Source organism: Sitophilus oryzae, unplaced genomic scaffold, assembly GCF_002938485.1.
Source record: "Sitophilus oryzae breed Bouriz unplaced genomic scaffold, Soryzae_2.0 scaffold_227_pilon_pilon, whole genome shotgun sequence".
Classification (NCBI taxonomy): domain Eukaryota; kingdom Metazoa; phylum Arthropoda; class Insecta; order Coleoptera; family Curculionidae; genus Sitophilus; species Sitophilus oryzae.
The window spans coordinates 2,422,264-2,443,368 of NW_022146782.1; the positions used below are offsets into that span (position 1 = coordinate 2,422,264).

The 21,105-nt window shown below is 31.3% G+C and overlaps 2 protein-coding genes across 5 annotated transcripts in view; one reads left to right on the top strand and one right to left on the bottom strand.

The window, feature by feature from the left end:
• The window catches only part of LOC115884312 (protein spinster-like), a 67,193-nt gene extending 52,896 nt beyond the window's left edge, over nt 1–14,297 (top strand). For 2 of the 4 annotated variants that reach the window (XM_030902851.1, XM_030902854.1), the window contains exons 2-10: nt 6,501–6,697; nt 6,826–6,977; nt 8,318–8,521; nt 8,685–8,810; nt 8,931–9,192; nt 9,497–9,595; nt 9,818–10,046; nt 12,753–12,830; nt 13,456–14,297. In XM_030902851.1, coding sequence (XP_030758711.1) covers nt 6,501–6,697; nt 6,826–6,977; nt 8,318–8,521; nt 8,685–8,810; nt 8,931–9,192; nt 9,497–9,595; nt 9,818–10,046; nt 12,753–12,826 — 1,343 coding nt within the window. In that variant the 3' untranslated portion in view covers nt 12,827–12,830; nt 13,456–14,297. Of the gene's footprint in view, nt 1–6,500; nt 6,698–6,825; nt 6,978–8,317; nt 8,522–8,684; nt 8,811–8,930; nt 9,193–9,496; nt 9,596–9,817; nt 10,047–11,198; nt 11,352–12,752; nt 12,831–13,455 lie in introns of those variants that run through there. The other 2 variants (XM_030902852.1, XM_030902853.1) reach the window with 2 other exon arrangements.
• A 750-nt stretch (nt 14,298–15,047) lies between these two features.
• Nucleotides 15,048–20,402, bottom strand: LOC115884314 (serine/threonine-protein kinase Chk2). The gene is made up of 8 exons (XM_030902855.1): nt 20,113–20,402; nt 19,836–20,040; nt 19,590–19,773; nt 19,403–19,528; nt 18,941–19,147; nt 18,643–18,881; nt 17,192–17,369; nt 15,048–16,940 (listed from the first exon to the last, which is right to left on the bottom strand). The coding sequence occupies exons 1-8, from the start codon at nt 20,234–20,236 to the stop codon at nt 16,746–16,748; spliced, it is 1,458 nt and encodes a 485-aa protein (XP_030758715.1). The 5' UTR covers nt 20,237–20,402; the 3' UTR covers nt 15,048–16,745.
• Nucleotides 20,403–21,105: the final 703 nt, after the last annotated feature.

The window sequence follows — 21,105 nt, forward strand, 5'->3', positions numbered from 1 at the left end:
ATGTTATTTAATAATGAATTTATACCCTCCAATCCAAGAAACGTACTTCTTCAGCTAATGGTAAACTGCTGTTGGACACATGCCATCGAGTTCAGAAAAACCCAGTTCAGGAAAGTTTTCTCGTTATAATTCGCTTTTAATATATTCTTTTGATAATAATAATGTTATTTAATAATGAATTTATACCCCCAACTCAAGAATCATACTTCTTCAGCTAATGGTAAACTGCTGAGGGACACATACCATCCAGTTCACAAGGACTCAGTCTAAGAAAGTTTTCTCGTTATAATTCGCTTTTAATATATTCTTTTGATAATAATAATGTTAATTAATAATGAATTTATACCCTCCAATTCAAGAAACGTGCTTCTTCAGCTAATGGTAAACTGCTGATGGACACATGCCATCCAGTTCACAAGGACTCAGTTTAAGAAAGTTTTCTCGATATAATTCGCTTTTAATATATTCTTTTGATGATAATAATGTTATTTAATAATGAATTTATACCCTCCAATCCAAGAAACGTACTTCTTCAGCTAATGGTAAACTGCTGTTGGACACATGCCATCGAGTTCGAAAGAACCCAGTGTCTAAGAAAGTTTTCTCGTTATAATTCGCTTTTAATATATTCTTTTGATAATAATAATGTTAATTAATAATGAATTTATACCCTCCAATTCAAGAAACGTGCTTCTTCAGCTAATGGTAAACTGCTGATGGACACATGCCATCCAGTTCACAAGGACTCAGTCTAAGAAAGTTTTCTCGATATAATTCGCTTTTAATATATTCTTTTGATGATAATAATGTTATTTAATAATGAATTTATACCCTCCAATCCAAGAAACGTACTTCTTCAGTTAATGGTAAACTGCTGATGGACACATGCCCAGTTCACAAGGACTCAGTCTAAGAAAGTTTTCTCGTTATAATTCGCTTTTAATATATTCTTTTGATGATAATAATGTTATTTAATAATGAATTTATACCCTCCAATCCAAGAAACGTACTTCTTCAGTTAATGGTAAACTGCTGATGGACACATGCCCAGTTCACAAGGACTCAGTCTAAGAAAGTTTTCTCGTTATAATTCGGTTTAAATATACTCTTGATGATAATAATGTTATTTAATAATAAATTTATACCCCCAACTCAAGAATCATACTTCTTCAGCTAATGGTAAACTGTTGATGGACACATGCCATCGAGTTCGAAAGGACCCAATCCAGGAAAGTTTTCTCGTTATAATTCGGTTTTAATATATTCTTTTGATGATAATAATGTTATTTAATAATTAATTTATACCCTCCAAGCCAAGAAACGTACTTCTTCAGCTAATGGTAAACTGCTGATGGACACATGCCATCGAGTTCGAAAGGACCCAGTCCAGAAAAGTTTTCTCGTTATAATTCGCTTTTAATATATTCTTTTGATGATAATAACGTTATTTAATAATGAATATATATGTTAATTTCAAAAATGACAGATCATATTTCAATATTATTAGCCGGTCACACACGGACACACGAGAGTTATTTTTAAACGATCTGTCCCACTGATTATACTACGGAAGAGACACTATAAATGCGTTATCTAGCCACTGGATAGGTATATAATAATAGGTTTTTACCACTGACTGTCATAATTAGAGTGATGTAGGTGTGTGTAATAGTAATTGACATTATAAACCTAAAAAACATGTAAAGAATGTAATTTGTCTACACAAACAGTTAACTAACGTTTTCTTTCTGATAAGAATTTATGTAGGTTAAAAGGTCTTGGTGAAAAATTTGAGAAAAATAGACTTTCAGAAAAATACTATTTTTAAATCATTCTTCGTTTTTATAAGACAATTTTTTTTTCATAAACGACTAAAATACGACTGTAATTGAAAAAGAAAAACACTAGATCGAATTGTCGTAGTAGCAATTTCCTGTTTTTGAAATTGAAAAGTTTGCGACCCCTGCTCAGTCTATGGCTTCGATGAAGGGTAAATTGCCCCTTCTGATGACTCCATTATTATTTCCTGGAAATAATGTTATCAGGAAATGCCACAAACGTGTTACTGGAAATTGTTTTTTTTTTCACCGAAATTGGTCGAATTTACACCGCCTGGGACAGGATTCTCACAAATATAATCACACTACCTTCGAAATTGTTATACAGGGTGGTGTTGTTTTTGCAATCACATAGCCACAAGAAATTTTCTTTTAAAAATGCAGGGTGTTGACATTTAAAAAAAAATATCAGATTTTTTAGAATATTTTAAATATTTAAATTATAGGGTACAAATGACAACTGTCAATCATCAGTCATCCGTACCACCAGATAGACAAAAAAACCTCTCACTGCATTGTTAGGCGGTAAGGAATAAATAAAAATTATAGGTAAAATAATAAAAACAAAAAAAATATATACCGGGTGGGTCTTAAAAATGACTCACCCCCTATATTTTTTTTATTTTTTCAGATAATATATAACGAGATTTCCTATGTTAGTATACGACATAAAATCGGATTGATTGATGTATTCAGTTGTTTTTGGTCACTTCCTGTTTCACCGGAAATGACTACAACTTTTGATTTTTAAATGGCACCCTCGGTATATTTCTACTTTATTCGATAGAAAATGACACTCTGAATAGAACGAGATATCATAAAGCAAAAATGTCAATAGTTGACATATGATATGTCATTCTATTCAGAATGTCATTTTCTATCGAATAAAATAAAAAAATACCGAGGGTGTCTTTTAAAAATCAAAAATTGTAGCCATTTCCGGAGAAACAGGAAGTGATCGAAAACAATTGAACACGTCAATCAATCCTAATTTATGTCATATACTAACATACCAAATCTCGTTTTTTTTTTATATGAAAATAATAAAAAATTTATAGGAGTGAGCCACTTTCGAGACGCACCCGGTATAATTAAAAAAGTGTTTCCATGACAAGCCCCAGTTTATATACCAGCGTCAAAAACAAACACAAACGAAAATTAACAAGTAAAACGGTGGCTGTTTCATCCCCAGTTTGTAATTACCAGCCCCTGCGAAATAACATTTTCACCGCCACCGTGCATATGGGGATGACACGAGGCCCCAAGCCCTATTTAACCCCTATTTGGGGAGGGTTTTTACGGGGAAAGATCCTCCCTTCAACTGTTGCTCTGGATATTGAGGTCGGGTTCGAAAGAAATTGAATGAAATAGTTGGTAAAAGTAAATATAGACAGTAGAAAACTGAAAGAAAATAAAATTTATGCTTAAAGCCATTTCTACACGTAGCGTTTTACCTGTCAGTCTTACCTGTGCAGTTAAAACGTATCGAGGAAAACCTTGTAAAACTATTTGAACTAAATTAAGACAAACTTTTTTAATTTTTTCTAACCCTAATTTTGACTAAACAGCATCTGAACAGGCAGCTTTATTTGTGGACTGGGCTTTATATCAAAACAAATCGATTCAGGAACTAGTTGATATCTTTTATACCGTGTCTATACAACTAGACTTTTAGTACAACAATAAAATATGATCGCGACAATAACTGTCTCAATCTCAGAAATACTGGCGAGGACTTTTGAAAAACGAGAAAATCGTAAATATATTTCATTTTCATAACGGTCTGGAAAAGAACAATATACAAGGAAGTGTTTATTTATATTTACATAAGACAATATATCATACTTTCACTTAACGTTCTTGTTTCTTGTATCACACACAGAGACACACATATTTACGATAATGCTTGTTTTGTTTGTAAATTTACAGCGGAGGATATCAGTAAAATATATGAATCAAAACGAAGCTTCATAAATTTTAACGACACTCCTGATAAAACAGTGTTATTAATCAATTTACATGCATATTAAAAATAAGTGTTTTTAATATAATTACTACTAAATAACCAGTTATTAGTAATGGGAACATATCAATATGTAAATATTTTTAAAAGTATAACATTTAAATGTGGACAATTTTATACGTGTCGTCTTTTATAAAGGCATCGTACAAATCAGCGGCTCTAAGTTTGACCAACGTATTTTGAGACACCCTATATATTCATTATTATACTTCGCGCTATAAAAAAGGGCACTATATTCGTAAAACATCTGCCCCTATTGAGTGTTTACACCATTATAACACCCATTCATAAGTAAACGCATATGTGTATGTTAATGAGTGGATTCTTATAGTGTGCGGTTTATAAAAGCTCTTAGCATTTTTATTCCTTTTGTTTTAAGCCCTTTTGTTCGTATTTTCGTCCTTTTTTTTTATTAAACCTTGGTGAAGGTTTGAAGCTGTGGTTTGAAGTGTGGAGGTTTTTTGTGGTTTATATTCTATAAAGATAATGGATTCAGAGATATTAGAATATCGCCCATAAGTTGAATTGTATAGTTTTTTTCCCTATAATACAGGGTGTTTCAAAACAAATGTGAAAAACTTCAGGGGGCGATTCCTTGTTCAAAATAAAGGGTAGTTTGCTTCATAAACGTTGGGTCAAAAGTCAACCATTAGGGAGATATCGCGGTACAAAGATGGCGGAAAATAATAATGTTTTTATTTTTTATCTTGAAAACGAAAAGAGATGGACTAATAAAATTTTATGGAAGCATTACTGTTATGAAAACACACTTTCTGGTAATTTTTTCACTTTTTTAAAATGAGTGGAAGGGGTTGAAATAAACTACCCCTATCATTCTTGTTAACGAAATTTAAAGAAAAATCTTATGAAACACTTGCAAAAATATTAATTTGGATAGTTTAGTTTGTTTAGAAACTTTTTTATCTCTTGTATTTTTTTTAATAATATTGACCGATTTGAAATTAAAAAATAAAATGTAAAGCATTACATGTCAGGATAAAAAACATTTTCTGATAAAGAATCTAGTGGGCTGCTGTAATTTTTTTAGGAAAAAATCTAGTCGGCCGCTGTTACTTTTAGGATCTTCCTAATATTATTTTATTTTGACATTACTCTACTGCAATACGTTATTATCTAGATGATTATTATTATCGTTATTATCAGTAGATTCTTAATCTACAAATGTTTTTTGTCCTGACATGTAATGCTTTACATTTTATTTTTTAATTTCAAATCGGTGAGTTTTATCAAAAAAACACAAGAGATAAAAAAGTTTCTAAACAAACTAAACTATCCAAATTAAAGCATTTGCATGTGTTTGATAAGATTTTTCTTTTAATTTCGTTAACAAGAATGATAGGGGTAGTTTATTTCAACCCCTTCCACTCATTTTAAAAAAGTGAAAAAATTACCAGAAAGTGTGTTTTCATAACAGTAATGCTTCCATAAAATTTCATAAGTCTATCTCTTTTTGTTTTCAAGATAAAAAATAAAAACATTATTTTTCCGCCATCTTTGTACCGCGATATCTCCCTAATGGTTGACTTTTGACCCAACGTTTACAAAGCAAACTACCCTTTATTTTGAACAAGGAATCACCCCCTAAAGTTTTTCGCATTTGCTTTGAAACACCCTGTATATAATTATCTAAACAAAGCCCAACAAAAGGAAATTCAAAAAAATAAATTAAAACTCTCAAAATTCCCACAATATTGTGCTAATGATCTTCAAAATTGGACTTGTTGGTGTAAATATAGTTTTAAAATCAACAATATTTTGGAAAATTTTGAAGTATGATAATTTTCATATCAAACATCATAATGTTACATTATAAACAATGCTACAGATATTATCTGTTATTAAACAATTCAGCACTTATTTAACCAAATTCTTGAAACTAATCGTGATTAGTTTATCTAAACTTATTATTTATTGTGATTCCCTACCACAAATTGTATTGAGTTTTTTAAAATACAGATTTAAAAGTTCATTTGCACTTGAACGTTGTATTGTAATTTATTTTGGCAGAGAACCCACAAAACACTGATAAAATACATGTTTGTTCCTTAATAATGTCTAATTAACTATTTATTCAACACAGCTACATGGAAAAAATGTTGATAACCTCGACATAGATGGGTGTTGAAAATTGAAGAAAATACTTGAATATTTAATAATATAATTAGCCATAATAAATAACAATTATTAATAATAGGCATATTGAAAGGACTATTAGTTAAAACCATGGTATAAAAAATCTAAATACTTTTTTCTAACCTTTTATACGACATTTAAGTATTTTTTAAACTGCAAAAACTGATTTTTTCAAGCAAATTTTATTTAGAAAATAAGGTGTTATATATAAGCGAATGTAGGCACCTTTACATAAAGGATTTTCTTTAATATAATGGGCTCTTCACTTGATTAAGTGTTCCTTCTTCGTCTTGGAGCTCAATTTGTTAAATTACGCTTCACACTTGCTTTTAATTAAGTAGTCCAAAATTGCAGCCACTCAAATGATAAATTCATCTCGTTTAAATTGGATTAAGTAACAGTTTTTACGTAACACGTAGTAATTGATATAATTACTACATATATTGAAACATAATGCATATTTGACACATGATTTTTTGTTTCAGGAGTGTTAGCAGATATACAAAAAGATCTGAACATTAACAATGATCAAGGTGGGCTTCTACAGACTGCCTTCATCGTATTCTATATGGCCTTTGGTCCACTGTTTGGATTTTTGGGTGACAGATACAGCAGGAAATACCTGATGGCGTTCGGTGTGTTTTTGTGGAGTCTAACCACCCTGGCTGGTTCTTTTATGACTGTAAGTTAATTGGTTATAATGTTTGTTGAATTATTTTATAATAAATAATAATCGCATTTAGTAAATGTCATAATAAGAGATATGTATTTATTTTTGATGATATTGACAATATTTATGTTATATTGCAGAACTATTGGTGGTTCCTACTCTTTCGGGCGATGGTTGGCATAGGAGAGGCCAGCTATTCTACCATAGCTCCTACTATACTCAGCGATCTCTTCGTTGGAGATATGCGTTCAAAAATGTTGGCATTATTCTATTTTGCCATCCCTGTAGGAAGGTAACTACATTTTTTATACATATTTAGCTAGTAGTTACAAATAAGCTAGAAGCGTGCGTGACGTGAGCTATCAATTGCGGAAGATGGCCGAGTTTCAAACCTTATTTAAAATTAATTTTAAATATATATTTTTTTATTTTTCTTTTCATAATCATTGTCTTCCAATTTTCAACTGTATTCTATTATGCTTCGCTCATTTTTAACTTATTTTCGCAATTGTACCTTCAAAGAAAATAGTATTATGATTATTAATAATAACTAAAAAAGTAAACACAGAATATTTACTTGGTCTACACGAGTATTATAAATTATAACATTGTTGTCTTTTTATAGTTCTTGAAGAATTTAGTATGTTGGTGCAGAGTACCGGTTTTCTTGGGTACGTTTATTGTTTGTTTAAATATGTTAATCTGATCTCTGTAGGTACTTTCCGCCATTTAGGTCACATTTAGGGATGTCCGTACTTAAAACTTATCGATAATATTTACACAAAATATCGATATATGTATTTTGTGAAATATCTGTAATAATGATGTTTTTACAATATAATCTACTCGTTTTGAGGTAGGTTAAGATCGCGGAGCTCAGAGAAATAAGTCAACATAGAAAGGCATTTTCGTATAAATAGTTATGACAACTATTTCAATCATTGTTGATCGCTCCTTATTTTTTGTAACAAATATTTTAAAGCGCCTCTAGGTTTACTTATTTTTCTGATATCGTACAGCAATTTCTAGCTTTGAGTCTGTCACGGAAACAGTGGAACAATTTTGAACCAAACTTTGGTTGTGAATTTCTTCGTTAGAAGAAACAGTTCAATAGGCAATTATATTTAAAAATTATTGAAATCTTGATATATCGATATTTTAAAATATCGATATTATTGCACATCCCTAATAGGCTTTTTCCTTTTCTTCTTACGTGGAAAGTAGTCCCAATGGGAATGTAAAAGACGAGACTGGGGTAATTTAAAAAGTATCGATAGTTTGGTATATTGATATTTTGTAATATCGATATTATTGCACATCCCTAGTAGGATATTCTTTTGATCCTACGCGGAAAGTAGTCTCAATGGAACCGCTGAAAATGTGAAAGACGAGACTAAGTCGCTCTTAAGTGGTATTATATTTCAAAGTCGATGGCTTCTTCATTTTTTAAACATACACTCTTAGCACGGCGTGGTTCAAGCGAGATCATGTTTCGTTTACTTGCTCATTGATTTCTTTGCACTTCCATCTTTTACGTATTTACTGTACAGGGTGTCACTTAAATAAGTGCAAGCATTTTAATCGGGTGATTTACAAAAGTGGCTCACCTCTATAACTTATTTTTATTTGCAGTGGTTTGGGCTACATAGTGGGAGCAGAAACTGCCAAACTTTTCGGCAAATGGCACTGGGCCCTGAGGGTGACCCCTGGCCTAGGGGCTATCGCCGTTGTAGTCATCGTTTTCTTCCTCAAAGAACCGGAAAGAGGAGCTAGTGAAGGGAGTGGTCACATGGAGGCCACTTCTTGGACAGAAGACATCAAACATATTGTCAAAAAGTAAGTCAGATATCTTTAGAATTCGCTCAGACATTTTCTTTAAGACAGGCGCGACATAGTTAAGTAACACAGAACGTTACAAAAGTATTTAAATGATTTCACTCATATTTGGTCAGGCTGTATGGTATATCTAATATATATTTTCTTCTGTATTCATTTTTAGTAAGAGTTTTATGCTGTCCACTGCTGGATTCACGTGCGTGGCCTTCGTAGCCGGTGCTTTGTCATGGTGGGGTCCAAAATACATTGAAATGGGCTCAGCACTTCAAGGAAATTATCAAACGGATACGTGAGTAAATTTTTGAGAATACAAATCCACTCTAGTGTTTGGTTTGGATTATTTATATCATAAAATTGTAAGAAGATAGATTATTTATGGCTCGGAAAAATTAAGTGTGTTTTTTTTCAGTATTTCACTACGATTCGGTATCGTAGCTATGATATCCGGTTTGGTAGGGGTACCGTTAGGTTCTTGGCTGGCTCAAACCCTGAGGCACCGATGGAAAAGAGTAGACGCCTATATTTGCGGAGGAGGAATGCTATTGTCCTGTCCTTTCGTGTTCATAGCCATCTTCATGGCTAGATACTCCACCGGAGCATGTTTCGCGCTGGTCTTCTTTGGAGAACTGTTCCTGAATCTCACCTGGGCCATAGTGGCCGACATCCTATTGGTAAGTATTTGTACAAGGTGTTTCTTTAGTAAGTAGGTAGTAGTTCGCCACTAGAAACTGATTAAACCGCATACTAGATAAAATATCACTACGTTGAGTCCCACGTTGGGCGCCAAATTGTAATACGTTTGTTATAATTATTTTTATGCACAATCATACAATAATGGGAGTTTTTATCCAGTTATATGAAGCGTTTAAAGTGATATTTTATCCCTAGTGGGATAAAATAACTCTATTCCAGTAGTGGAATATCGAAATTAATTTATCTAAATAAAATATTTGTATAAGAATTTTTTAATTTCAGTACGTGATTGTACCTATAAGGAGATCGACAGCTGAAGGCTTCCAGTTGCTCATGTCCCATGCATTGGGTGATGCAGGTAGCCCTTACTTAGTAGGAGTGGTAAGTACCTAGTACACCACGACATTTATTTAAAATTTAGATCTACGTCCACCACTTTAGCATCATCAGCAGATGATTAAAACTATTTTTCTACCCTCAATACCGTATATTCTAAAAAACAGCGTCAAGTTGGCTTTGAAAATGACAAGTCAGCATTCATTCTAAGCCAACTTTGACGCCGTTTTTTTCTCGATCGTATTGTATTTTTTTACCTTTTTCTAGCTATCAGAAGCCTTCGCTATCATGCTTACCAAACATGACAGTTCGAGTTCGACGAATAGCACGTTAACAACAACTATATCTCCATCGCCCACGGATGAAGTTAGTTTTAAGTCGTTACAGTACGCTTTGTTCATCACGTGTTTCGTGGAGATTCTTGGAGGGTTCTTCTTCCTCCTCAATGCCTTCTATTTGGTGGAGGACAGAGAAAAGGCTGAACAAGCGATTCATGGTGAGTGACACGTAAAATTTTGTACGATTTTCTGTACAAAAAAAATTCTTGGAGACAGATATTTCGTTATTTTCAATTTTTATCAGAGAATATATCGGGTGTTTCTCAAAAGTGACCCATATACTAACATACCAATTCTCGTTTTTTATTTGAAAAAATAAAAATTATAGGCTCGGTGCATTTCAGTTGATTTCAACAAATTTCGACCGCAGCTCTTCAACGGCAAAAATCTGGAATTATCAGTATGTATTTTACGCCGCCGTCATGTTGATCGCATTAAAATCATATTGAAATCGTGGTTTTGTCATAATATTTAAGCATTTTAGTTTTTTGCTAGTGCAGTTATTGAGACTATAAATTACTCAGGTGCGAGGTTTGTGTGATGTAACGCTGTTTCGGGTAGTAAAAATAAGTGAAAAAGAATTCGAACTAGGCGTCTTGTTGTGTTGTGACAATTTCAAATGTTGATAAAATGCCAAAAAAATGTTAACGCGTAAAGGAGAGCGTAATTAGGGCGTTGTTCAGTGCAATAACATTCAATAACTCAACTTTCCCGGACATTCAAACCAAACCAAACCAAACATTTTATAGCTTCATAGTTTCTCACACCGATTTGATCAAAAGCAAAACGAATTCAAGCAGTTCGACGAAACAAGTGAGTAAACAAAGTGCTCGTTATAGAATCAAAAAATTAAATAGACACATATACTATGAGAGGATAAAATATAATTTGTAATATTAATGGTATACATTTTTAATCAACTAGTGATTAAATGATTTATGAACATCTCCTAAAATTATAATTATGTATCTTTAAAAATTACGTTATAGCCGAAATAGCCCCAATTATACGCCACTGGCAAAACCGGTAATTAAAACTATGCTCGCTACCTTAGTTGAACTCATCTAAAAGTTTTTTTAACTGGAATAATAAATTATAATACAAGTTAGACCTAAAGATAACTTATACTTCCTTACACTTTTAGAATAATTAATATACTAGTTGTTTTCGTTATTCTGTGATAGTGGCAGCACCGTCGGAGAATGCACCAAGCCTACAAGGGTGAGCCACTTTTGAAAAACACCCGGTATATTTCCGGTTTTCATATAGATTGTCAAGTAACCTCCCTACTAACATACTTTCTATTACAGATTGAATATAAATATAAATTTTAGATTCTAAAGATATAGAAGAGTGGGTTCCTTTATTGAAATACGATCCAGAAATTTAGTTAGGAACTAAAGAAAACATGAAACATAATCATAAAAAATTTGTATTATATTTTAATAAAATAATTTATCTAATGTTTTTTCGAATTCTTACTGTGTTAAAGAGAAAATGTCGTAAATGCCAACTTCAATTTTGACAACAACTTAGCAATTTTTGAACCTAGTAAACTTCATTTTTTACAGCCTAGTATAATACACTTAATTTACATACAACCGGTATTCTATACACAGAACAAAAGCCTTTTACTCAGTGCATGTGATTATACAGACCGGACCACCGTAGTAGTAACATAGGCAGAACCGGACGAATTAGCGTATAGCCGTCCGCCGGATAAAAGCAGGCGAAAAAATGCGATAAAATAAAAATAGGTAGATATGTGATAAGAATGTTTCAGAATTTGTATTTATTCGTGTTTTAATAGCTTTTTTCGTTTTCCTGTTATTACCGATTCTGAACCGTCCTAGAATTGTGATGCGTATGCGCAGAAGGAAATATGAAGACATTATTTCATTTGCGCATGCGCTGGAGAGTTCTAGGACGATTCAGAATCGATAATAACAGGAAAACGAACAGACCTAATAGCTAAAACGAATACATAGATTCTCGCGACAGTTCTCGTGTAAAATTTATTTTTTAAGTAAAATAATGGATGTTTACGAAGTTCGTGAGCAAATTCAAATTGTAAAATGGTATTTCCAAAATAGATCTTATCGGGATATACAAACATTTGTGGTACCGCGGATCAAAATCCCACCTTTTCAAGTAATCAAATTGCTGAGGTGGTTGCCCTGCCCACAATGCCCGTATTGTTCAAGAATATTTGAACAATACTTTTCCCAGGATGTGGAACTATTTTGTGGCCCGCTAGATCACCAGATCTTTCTCCCAATGATTTCTTTTTGTGGGGTTATGTAAAATCCAAAGTGTATGGTCATAATAGGGCTAATAATCTGGATGAGCTTCAAGTAAAAATACGAGAGGCTTTTCAAACTCTTAGCCCTAATATGTTAGCCAATGTCAGACGGGGACTTTACGACCCCCTAGGCTTCTGTCTACCACAAGAAGGTGGTCTTTTTGAACACTTGTTATAACTTTTTTTGTTTAGAGTAATATTTTAGTTTTTTTGGGGTTTAGAGAATTTATTTATTTTTAGTTTTGGCTTGTAAACACACTCAAATAATAAATATTTAAGTATTTTTATTTTAAATGTTACCTTAAGTGATGGTAAACACTTAAAATGAAAATAGTAAATACTCGGCACTTCTCGCGTCGTATTCCTAGTCTGTCACGACCAACTACTTACTGCCTGACCAGCCGACTAGCCGGCAGTGAACCTCGAGTACGAACGCAAATCGGGTAAGCGTAAATTCGTCCGGCAACTTGCTATGTTACTAGTAGCCTGGTCTTCTCTGTATACCTGTTGTGTATCGTAGAAAAGTGAGGTTATAACGTCATCGATTTTTCTTATTCTGTAGCTGGAACTGTCCAGGCACGTCAAACCAATTCTACCGACCCATTGGCCGTGGATAAGAGCACTGAAAATTTGTAAACACGTATGTTTTTCGTGAGAAAACAGTTTTTTGGGTTGGTAACAAAATACAATATATACAATATCTAAATTTCATGTAGGAAGTTTACTAGACATTAAATTAGATGAAACTGTATATATTTTATTTTGTATTCTTACAGTGGCGGCTAGCAAATTATTTTTCTAAGAGGGCTCAATTTTTCCTATCTAAAAAAATACTGAACAGATTTTATTTTTATTTAAAAGTGATTTTGTCTCTCTTAGTATGTAATAGCCGCTACTGTATTCTAATAGGGCACATTCTAAAACAGGCATTGGTCATATTAACCACATCTAGAATAATTCACCACAATTTAAAATATACCTTTGGTGTCCCTGAATAACATACATATATATTTTGGTAAACATATTCTTTTTTTTCTCTCATATAACCATCACCTTAAAGAATTCTTTACCAAAATAACTATGCTATTTTTGGACACATCCGGTATATTTATGGTGCAGGTATATGGTACTACTTTTATTTGTCCACGTCTTTAATGGGTACGGTTTTGTATGTATGTCTGTAACACTCTTATTTACTTTTTTCTATCTTCTCTTCTTCGTTTCTTTATAACTTTTCTCTATTTTTTTTTCGTTCTTCTTTTCAGGGAACCCCCTACTCATAAACGAGGACCAACAGTCTTCGTAACGATGCGTCACATTCTCTTAAGACTCGACGAGAATATACGTCAACTTTTTTAGACTAAACGTGTGGGTAAAAATGTGTTGTGTAATTTATTTATGAAAGTGTTTCGTGTGAGTCCAGTAAGTCCAGAGAGCTTAGTGTAGTGCAGACTTTATTTATTTGACTGTTTTAGAAATAACTTTTAGTGTTATAACAGAAAATTACAACAAATACACCAAAACACTTTATTTTAGGCAGTTTCAACTATAGTCACTCGGTTGGTATTGTTACAGAGTGTAACAGTAAATTACAGTGAGTAGGACAGTAGAGAACTAGAAGGAATATAAAACAGATATCTCTGTTTATATTCTATTTATCTTTATTTATTTTTATGTTCTCACAAATGTCTTAACTGCCTGTAATTTTGTACATGTTAATTTTGTCTAAAACAGTGGAGAAAATTACTTTCAAAGTATAAAACAAAGTGTTCTACTATATTGTGATAGATTTTTGTAATTTTCTGTTTGGCTGTTAGAAAACTTGGAGAGTTTTTACAATGAATTTTGAGAATTTTATACCGAGTGTGGAGTTTGAGACAAGTAGTCTGATATTTAATATAAATCAATTATTTTGTACAGAGGGGTCAACAAGTTCTAACCTACAAAATACTGAATATTGGTTCAAGGGTATAAGTTATTGTTATTTTGTATTTATAAATATTAATCTAAAAAAATTAGTAATTTTATAGCGATAATTATTCAAATTAAAAGACATCTGCTTGAATACTCTCTGTACATTTGTACATACTTTGTGAATATTTAACTTGTATTTTTATTTTTTAAAATAGTAAGCTTTATTTTTTATCAGTTAATCAAAATATTTCTTTTTAACAGGTGATTTTTACTAATTTCTTGCCCTGGTAATCATTCGAATCATGTGCTATCATCACTGCCATTTCATATTAAATTGTTAATAACGAAAATTTTTGTTAGGGTTGTCAATCAAGATACTTTTATATCTCAATTTTATTATAAAGGAAGCTTTGAGGTTTAAAAAAAAACATGCAAGATGTGTGTTATTAAAATTTTGCTGAGATTTTATATAGATTTCCCATATTTTTTTCCTATATATAAATAAATATTATATAGCTTTGTTACTAGAGCTTTTTACCTACGGGTAAATTAGAGATAACTGTACTTATCAGTGTTTATTTATACCTAATCACAATATAGCACATTTTATAAGAGACTTATGATAGATTTTTTACTGGTGGTAACTTACCCACTGTTATGAATTAGAGATATAAAAGAACAGAACTGGCAATAAAACGTGCAAGAAAGATAGCTATAATCTTTTATAGTTCCACACCAATCATCAATTTTAGGGTGTGTCTGGGATCAATTCATATTGTCCAGAAAATTTCAAGTACGTTCCGAAATTAGAAATTTGAGTGCGTTCCGACTTGATTAACTTCAAATAGGTATATCTGGTATTATAACCACAAAAGTGAAATGACAGTTACTAGAAACAATGTAAAGTTGAATTTTTTTACACATGTTCTTGCCAATCTGTTTCTTATAATATCTCTATTATACAAACTACCACTGTATTGCAAGGTACTAAAACCCAGTACTTTGTAAAAATACCACAATTGAAAAAAAAATGACGTCAAGGATCCCTGGGAAAACGAAGTCATCCCATTCCAAGCCTACTTGACGCCGTTTTTTTTCGATCGTATGGTATTAAAATAGGCTTTACGGTATTATATTAATTATAATTATTATAGAATACATCGTATGCCGAGAAGACTGAATATTTTACTTTATAATATTGAAAAGGAAACAGCCCGTATTAATTTAGCTTGTGAGAATCTATTTATGTTATTTTTAAGATAATTTTTTTCAAAAAAATTGTATTTTACAAGAATATATTGAAATTAAAATTTAATTTAAGAAAAACTGGTTTTTATTTACCAACACCTCTTCCTATAAGACGGATTTTAGATCGTTTCTAGTTTACTCCAATTTTTAACCAAAAAAAAATTATAAAAGAAATAAAAAATATTTCCTGAAAAGACAGATTTTTTACCTGTATTTTATATCAAAACGTAAAAAAAAACGTAGACGCTAAATACCCAACCCTGGCTGCTCTGTAATTAAGGATGGGACAATATCTAAAAATATCGTCACCTATCAATGTATTGAAAGTATCGGCATAGGTATCGATTATTGATAACTATCCATACATAACAATATTTATACAACTATTTTTGTACTAAATTACTAAATACGATTAGGGATGGGCTTTTCGGTATATCGATAATTATCGATATACTATCGATAATTTTATAATTATCGATAGCTAAAATCTATGATCGTCCATCCCTACTTTGTATTTTTGTCCTGAAATTACATCATCAATTTCTTAACTGACACAGTCTGCTTTGACACTGACGTCATTTACATTTGACCACACTGTATATATTCAAAACAAAATACAGATTGATCAAAAAATCTTTTTATTACAAAATGGAATGTGTAAATTTCACAAAACTGTTTTTTATATAAAAAATACTTTACAAAAATGTAAAAACTTTGTAATAATACTTCAATATGGCAGATATAACAAATATGGACAAACTATGGCACAATGCGACCCAATTGTAGAGAAACATTTCTCGTAAGTCACTTTGTAAGGTCGCATTATAAACAACTTTACTTATCAATAACTAGGTAAAATAAAACTTATATTCTTTAAAGCAGTATGATCACAAAAAAAAACATTTAAACTTAAAAAATTAATTTTTTAATTGCTGACTATTTTGCAAAATTTGTCTAACGTTGTTATTTATAGGATATGAAACTTGTGGCAGAATACTGATTAAATGATTGGGAAAAAAACGATGTCAAGGTAACCTTTGAAATGACGGCTAACAAGATAATTTGTGTCATAAATTCTCAGAAATTAACATTTACTAATCAATTTTCAAAAAAGAACTTTATGTCATTTAAATATTAATTTCTGGCAAGATTTTATGTCAATTTTATTATCAGTTTGTCACTTCAAAGGTTACTGTGACGCCGTTTTATTTTGGTAAGGAAACTTGAGTTCAAAATTGCATTTCAAGTAAAATATAAATATTTTTTTTTGTGTGACCATAAAATATTTTTAACGTGGTATACTTAAGAAATAGAATACATAGTAGAGAGAAATATAATATAAGCTAAAAAGGAACAACAATAATAAAAAACAGCCGTTTTAAAGCTAACATTTTTAACAGCACACTGTACTGTTAAAACTGTTGGTTGCACATCTTAGGGTAGAATTAGAGTTACCTGAGGAGCTGGAGCTAGAATATTCGTTAAATTTAAACTTCTTCTCTGGAGGCTCAGTCGCTAAAAAGTTTAAAGGGTTCTCATAACCCTCGTTCTTCAAAAGCCTGATCGCCCTGTGTTGAACTCCGTGATCCTAAAAGTAGTATATTGTTTTATTAGATGTACAATTTTAGTCCAAATAGAACATGTTTTTTTTTTCAAACGTCACAAACAATTTTTTATAAAAGTGATTATCTCATAGATAAAAAGAATTTGTCACTTAATGTCAGTTTAATAAAATATTTTTGTACTTTTGTGCATAGGCGTAAAACTAATATTTCGTAATGTTTGAAAATAAAAACATTTAAAATTTGGAGATAGAAGTTTTGCTGATTTTTAACGTACATTTTTGATCCATGGGTGTGCTAAAATATCCTTATTAGAGATTCTTTTCTTTGGTAGCAAAACTAACATCTTCTTAACTAAGTCTTGTACTTCAGCTGATACATCTGACCATTTCTCAGCGACCATGTGATAATTACCGTTCACTATTTCAGTTCTTAGTAGCGCGGCGTCATTTGATCTAATAAAGTATAAAGACGAAAAAAATATAAAAAAAGAGAAAAATTATATGAAGAAAAATAAAAAACATTAAAAAGAAAGTAAGAAAAAAAGAAAGAGAGTAAGAAAGAAGAAATAATAAAATTGTAAGAAATGACTGTGATAAAAAGGAAAGCGAGAAAAAATAGAAAGAGGACAAAAAAAGAAACAGAAAAAAGTAAAAACAAATAAAATAGAACAATATACATAGATAGAAAGAAGAGGAAGATAGATAGAAACAAATACAGATAGGAAAAAATGAGCTACAAAGAGAAAAAAATGCAGAAAAAGAATAAAACAGAGTTAAAAAGAGAAATAAAAAATAGTTGAAAAATAAAAAGAGAGAGCAAGCGAAAATAGAAAGAAATATAATAAAAGCTACAGAGAAAAAATCGATTCAGGAAAAGAATAAAAGAGTTAAAATGAGAGAAGCCGAGAAGAGGAGGTGGAGAAAAAAGAAGAAAAGAGGAAATATAAATAAAAAGAGTTAAGAAAGAAGAAAAAAGAAATATAGAAAACTAGCAAACAAAAACTGCTATAAAAAGAAACAGAACAAGAAGAGAAAATAATAGAGAAGAAAGATTAATTAATAGTGTAAAGAAGAAAAGACAGCATTAAAAAGACAGTGAGAAAAAATAGAAAGAGGAAAAAATATGAAGAAAACAAGAGCTACAAAGAGACGAGTTAAATAAAATAAAACGAAAGAGTTAAAAGAAATAGGGCCTGAAAGAAAAATAGAGTAAGAAAAAAATTAATAAGAGAGTGATATAGAAGAAAAATGCAGTGTTAAAAACAGCAATAAAACTAGAAAAAGGATAGATACAGTAAAAAAGCTATAAAGAAATGAAAAAGATTAAAGAAACAATATAAAAGGGTTAAAAGTAACGAAAAAAAGTAAGAAAAACATTGAAAAGTTAATACAAAAAGAGCAAGAAGTAGCTGATTTTTTGCGCAAATTAAAAAATCAAAATGAAAACAGAAAATATGAAAACAAAAGAAACAAAACAGAAGACTTATTTCTTGGTAAAGTTTCTACTTAGTAAGAAAAAGAGTAAGAAAATAAGAATATAAATAATGAAAATAAGTGAGAGAAGTACACAGCAAAGGAAAAGAAGAGTGCAGAAGAAAGAAAGAACTAAACCAAGGCAAAGAAAAGGGAACAATAAGTCGAAACAAAAAACGAGAAAATGAAAAAAATTAAAGAAAATTAAAATAACATAAGATAAAGTTGCTAAAACTGATAAAAAAAAGATTACCTGAAAGGGTGCTCTTTGGATAGCATGTAAAATAAAATAACACCTAAACTCCAAATATCCACACCTTTGCCGTACTCTCCATAATCTCTAAAGCCATTATGCAGCACTTCCGGCGCTACATACTTCAAAGTACCGCACATTGTTGTCATATTGTCGCAGTTTGTCACTTTGCTCAAACCAAAGTCAGTGATCTTCAATATTGTTTCTGGTCTCTCATCCAGTAATAAAATATTTTCTGGCTGGAAATACATTTCTATTGTAACAGAAACTTTGATATTAATTTATTTAAAGCCCTTACTTTTAAGTCTCTATGTACTATTCCATTGGAATGTAAATACTGGACTGCCAGGATCATTTGGAAGAAGTAAAACTTGCTCAGGTCTTCGTCTAGCTCATTATGAACTGCTATAATTCGGTTGTTTAACTCACCTCCTGCCATATACTCCAAAACTATGTAAATGTCATTAACGTTTTGGAAAATTTCATCCATACATATTACACAAGGCTGTAAAAAATATTTTAAAGCAAAAAATTACTTTCTTGTATTAGCAAAGCTCCTATAAAAGCACTGTTTTCTGTTAAGTACTCTTGTACAAATTTAATTCTTACATTTTTTACCTGTACTTATCAAGATTTAAAGAACCTCAAAAAAAAAGGACAAGAATATAGGAGTTTACAATCTAGAGAGAGCTTTTTAGAAATCATAGGTAACTTTTTTCTACATCTATGGGCCACCCTGTATAGGAAAGAATATACTTACATGGGATAGCTTCCTTAAAATTGATATTTCATTTTGTATTTTAGTCGGATGATTAATTTGATGTAATAATGATGTGTTGCTTCTGCCTAACAATATTTTCTTGACAGCGTGAAACTCAAAAGTATCCTAAAATAATTTATTTAAACAATTACCACGTTACAGAGTAATATTTTTATGAAGTTCTTACCCTGTTTTTAACCAATCGCACTTCACCACATGCCCCTCTACCCAGCAGCCTGATATGGGCATATTTCTCTTCCAAGTTTGAAGGTAAAAAGGTATCATTACCTTCATATCCGTTATATTTAAAAATATATACAGCATAAGTAGGTACTGTTACAGCAATAGTGTCATTATTCCTCAATATTCGCCTAATCAAACAAACATAAATCAGCTTAAAAACAATAAAATAAAACAAAAAAAATGTACTTACCGTTTACCTTTTCCTAATAAAATTTTATTAACAAAGGTTCCATTTTTACTTAAATCCCTAATGTAAATTAGATTATCTTCAAAGCTCTTTTCAATAGAAAAGTGAGTTTTGGAAATAAGTTTTGTAGCTTTCCTGCATTGTTGGCTAGTAACAAAAACTGTGCAATCAAATGCTCGACCAAAACTAAAGTAATCATCGATCAAGTCTAAAACATAAATTAAAGTATCTCAAACAGTGTAAATAAGGCTTTAAACTTTGATTTCTTTGTGGTACTCACCGATATTGTTGATATATAATTTGGTAGCTAGCAACCTGCCCCAAGGAATACGTATTGCTTTATTATTTTCCGATTCTGTTGTGGCCCCACTTGCTGGAGTCAATGTGTCTGGTAAATCACCCATCGTTTATTTTGTTTTGGTATTTTTATACAATGCATAAAAGTAAAGGATTGCTTATAAAGGGAGAAAATAAAAATATTGTATAGATTGCACTAAAAGATTGCCGATTTCCGTTCACTCAACACCATCTCAACACATGTTACATGTGATGGGTATTTAACTTTAACAAAACAACAAAAACACGAAATCGTATTGGTCAGAGAGAACCACGTGGTACAGGAAAAAAAACTGTCAATGTTTTTGGCGCGTTTTACTTGTAAATTAAAGTTACATAATCCAGCTTTGAAATAATTATTATGTTATGCTGGAATTTATATAAAATTGTATAAGATACAAAAGAAAAAAACTTTACTAAAGCACTATGTAAATTCCATTATTAGTATTTAGTATCAAATTTATCAATATTTTAGGATGGAATAAATTGATGTATAAAAAGTTGCATATGCTCAAGGCGAAGGGAAATTTTACAAAATATTTTTCTTCCTCACATAAATATTGAATGACAGTCATATGAATAACTGATTCCATTCAAATGTTGAGTTAAATCATTATTAATAAAAAAATTAGATCAATTAGGTACAGTACGTCTGCTGGATCTGTGTCTATGAAAGGAATGCGGACGAAAAACATTTAAATAAACAGCAATATATTTTATACGTCGACTTGACGAGTACGTCACCGCAAATCGCTCCGCACACTCATTTTATTGGCTACTTGCAAATTTGTCGAATTTTTATTGATGGGACGCGTCGTCTAATTTTTTACGAAAAACATCGAGAGAATATCGTTCCCCTCTCACGGATACCCCGTAGCTACAGAACGGACAGACGTACTGTACTTTAGACACAATTTTTTGTGTCTTAAATACACAA

Bases quoted from the DNA above. Each gene is read 5' to 3' on its own strand.
- LOC115884314 (XM_030902855.1), bottom strand. From the start codon at position 20,236: ATGGGTGATTTACCAGACACATTGACTCCAGCAAGTGGGGCCACAACA. The intron at 17,370-18,642 runs GTAATCTTTTTT...ATACTTTATTAG, and splicing joins TCCAAAGAGCACCCTTTCAG to ATCAAATGACGCCGCGCTAC. The intron at 16,941-17,191 runs GTACGTTAAAAA...TACTACTTTTAG, and splicing joins CACACCCATGGATCAAAAAT to GATCACGGAGTTCAACACAG.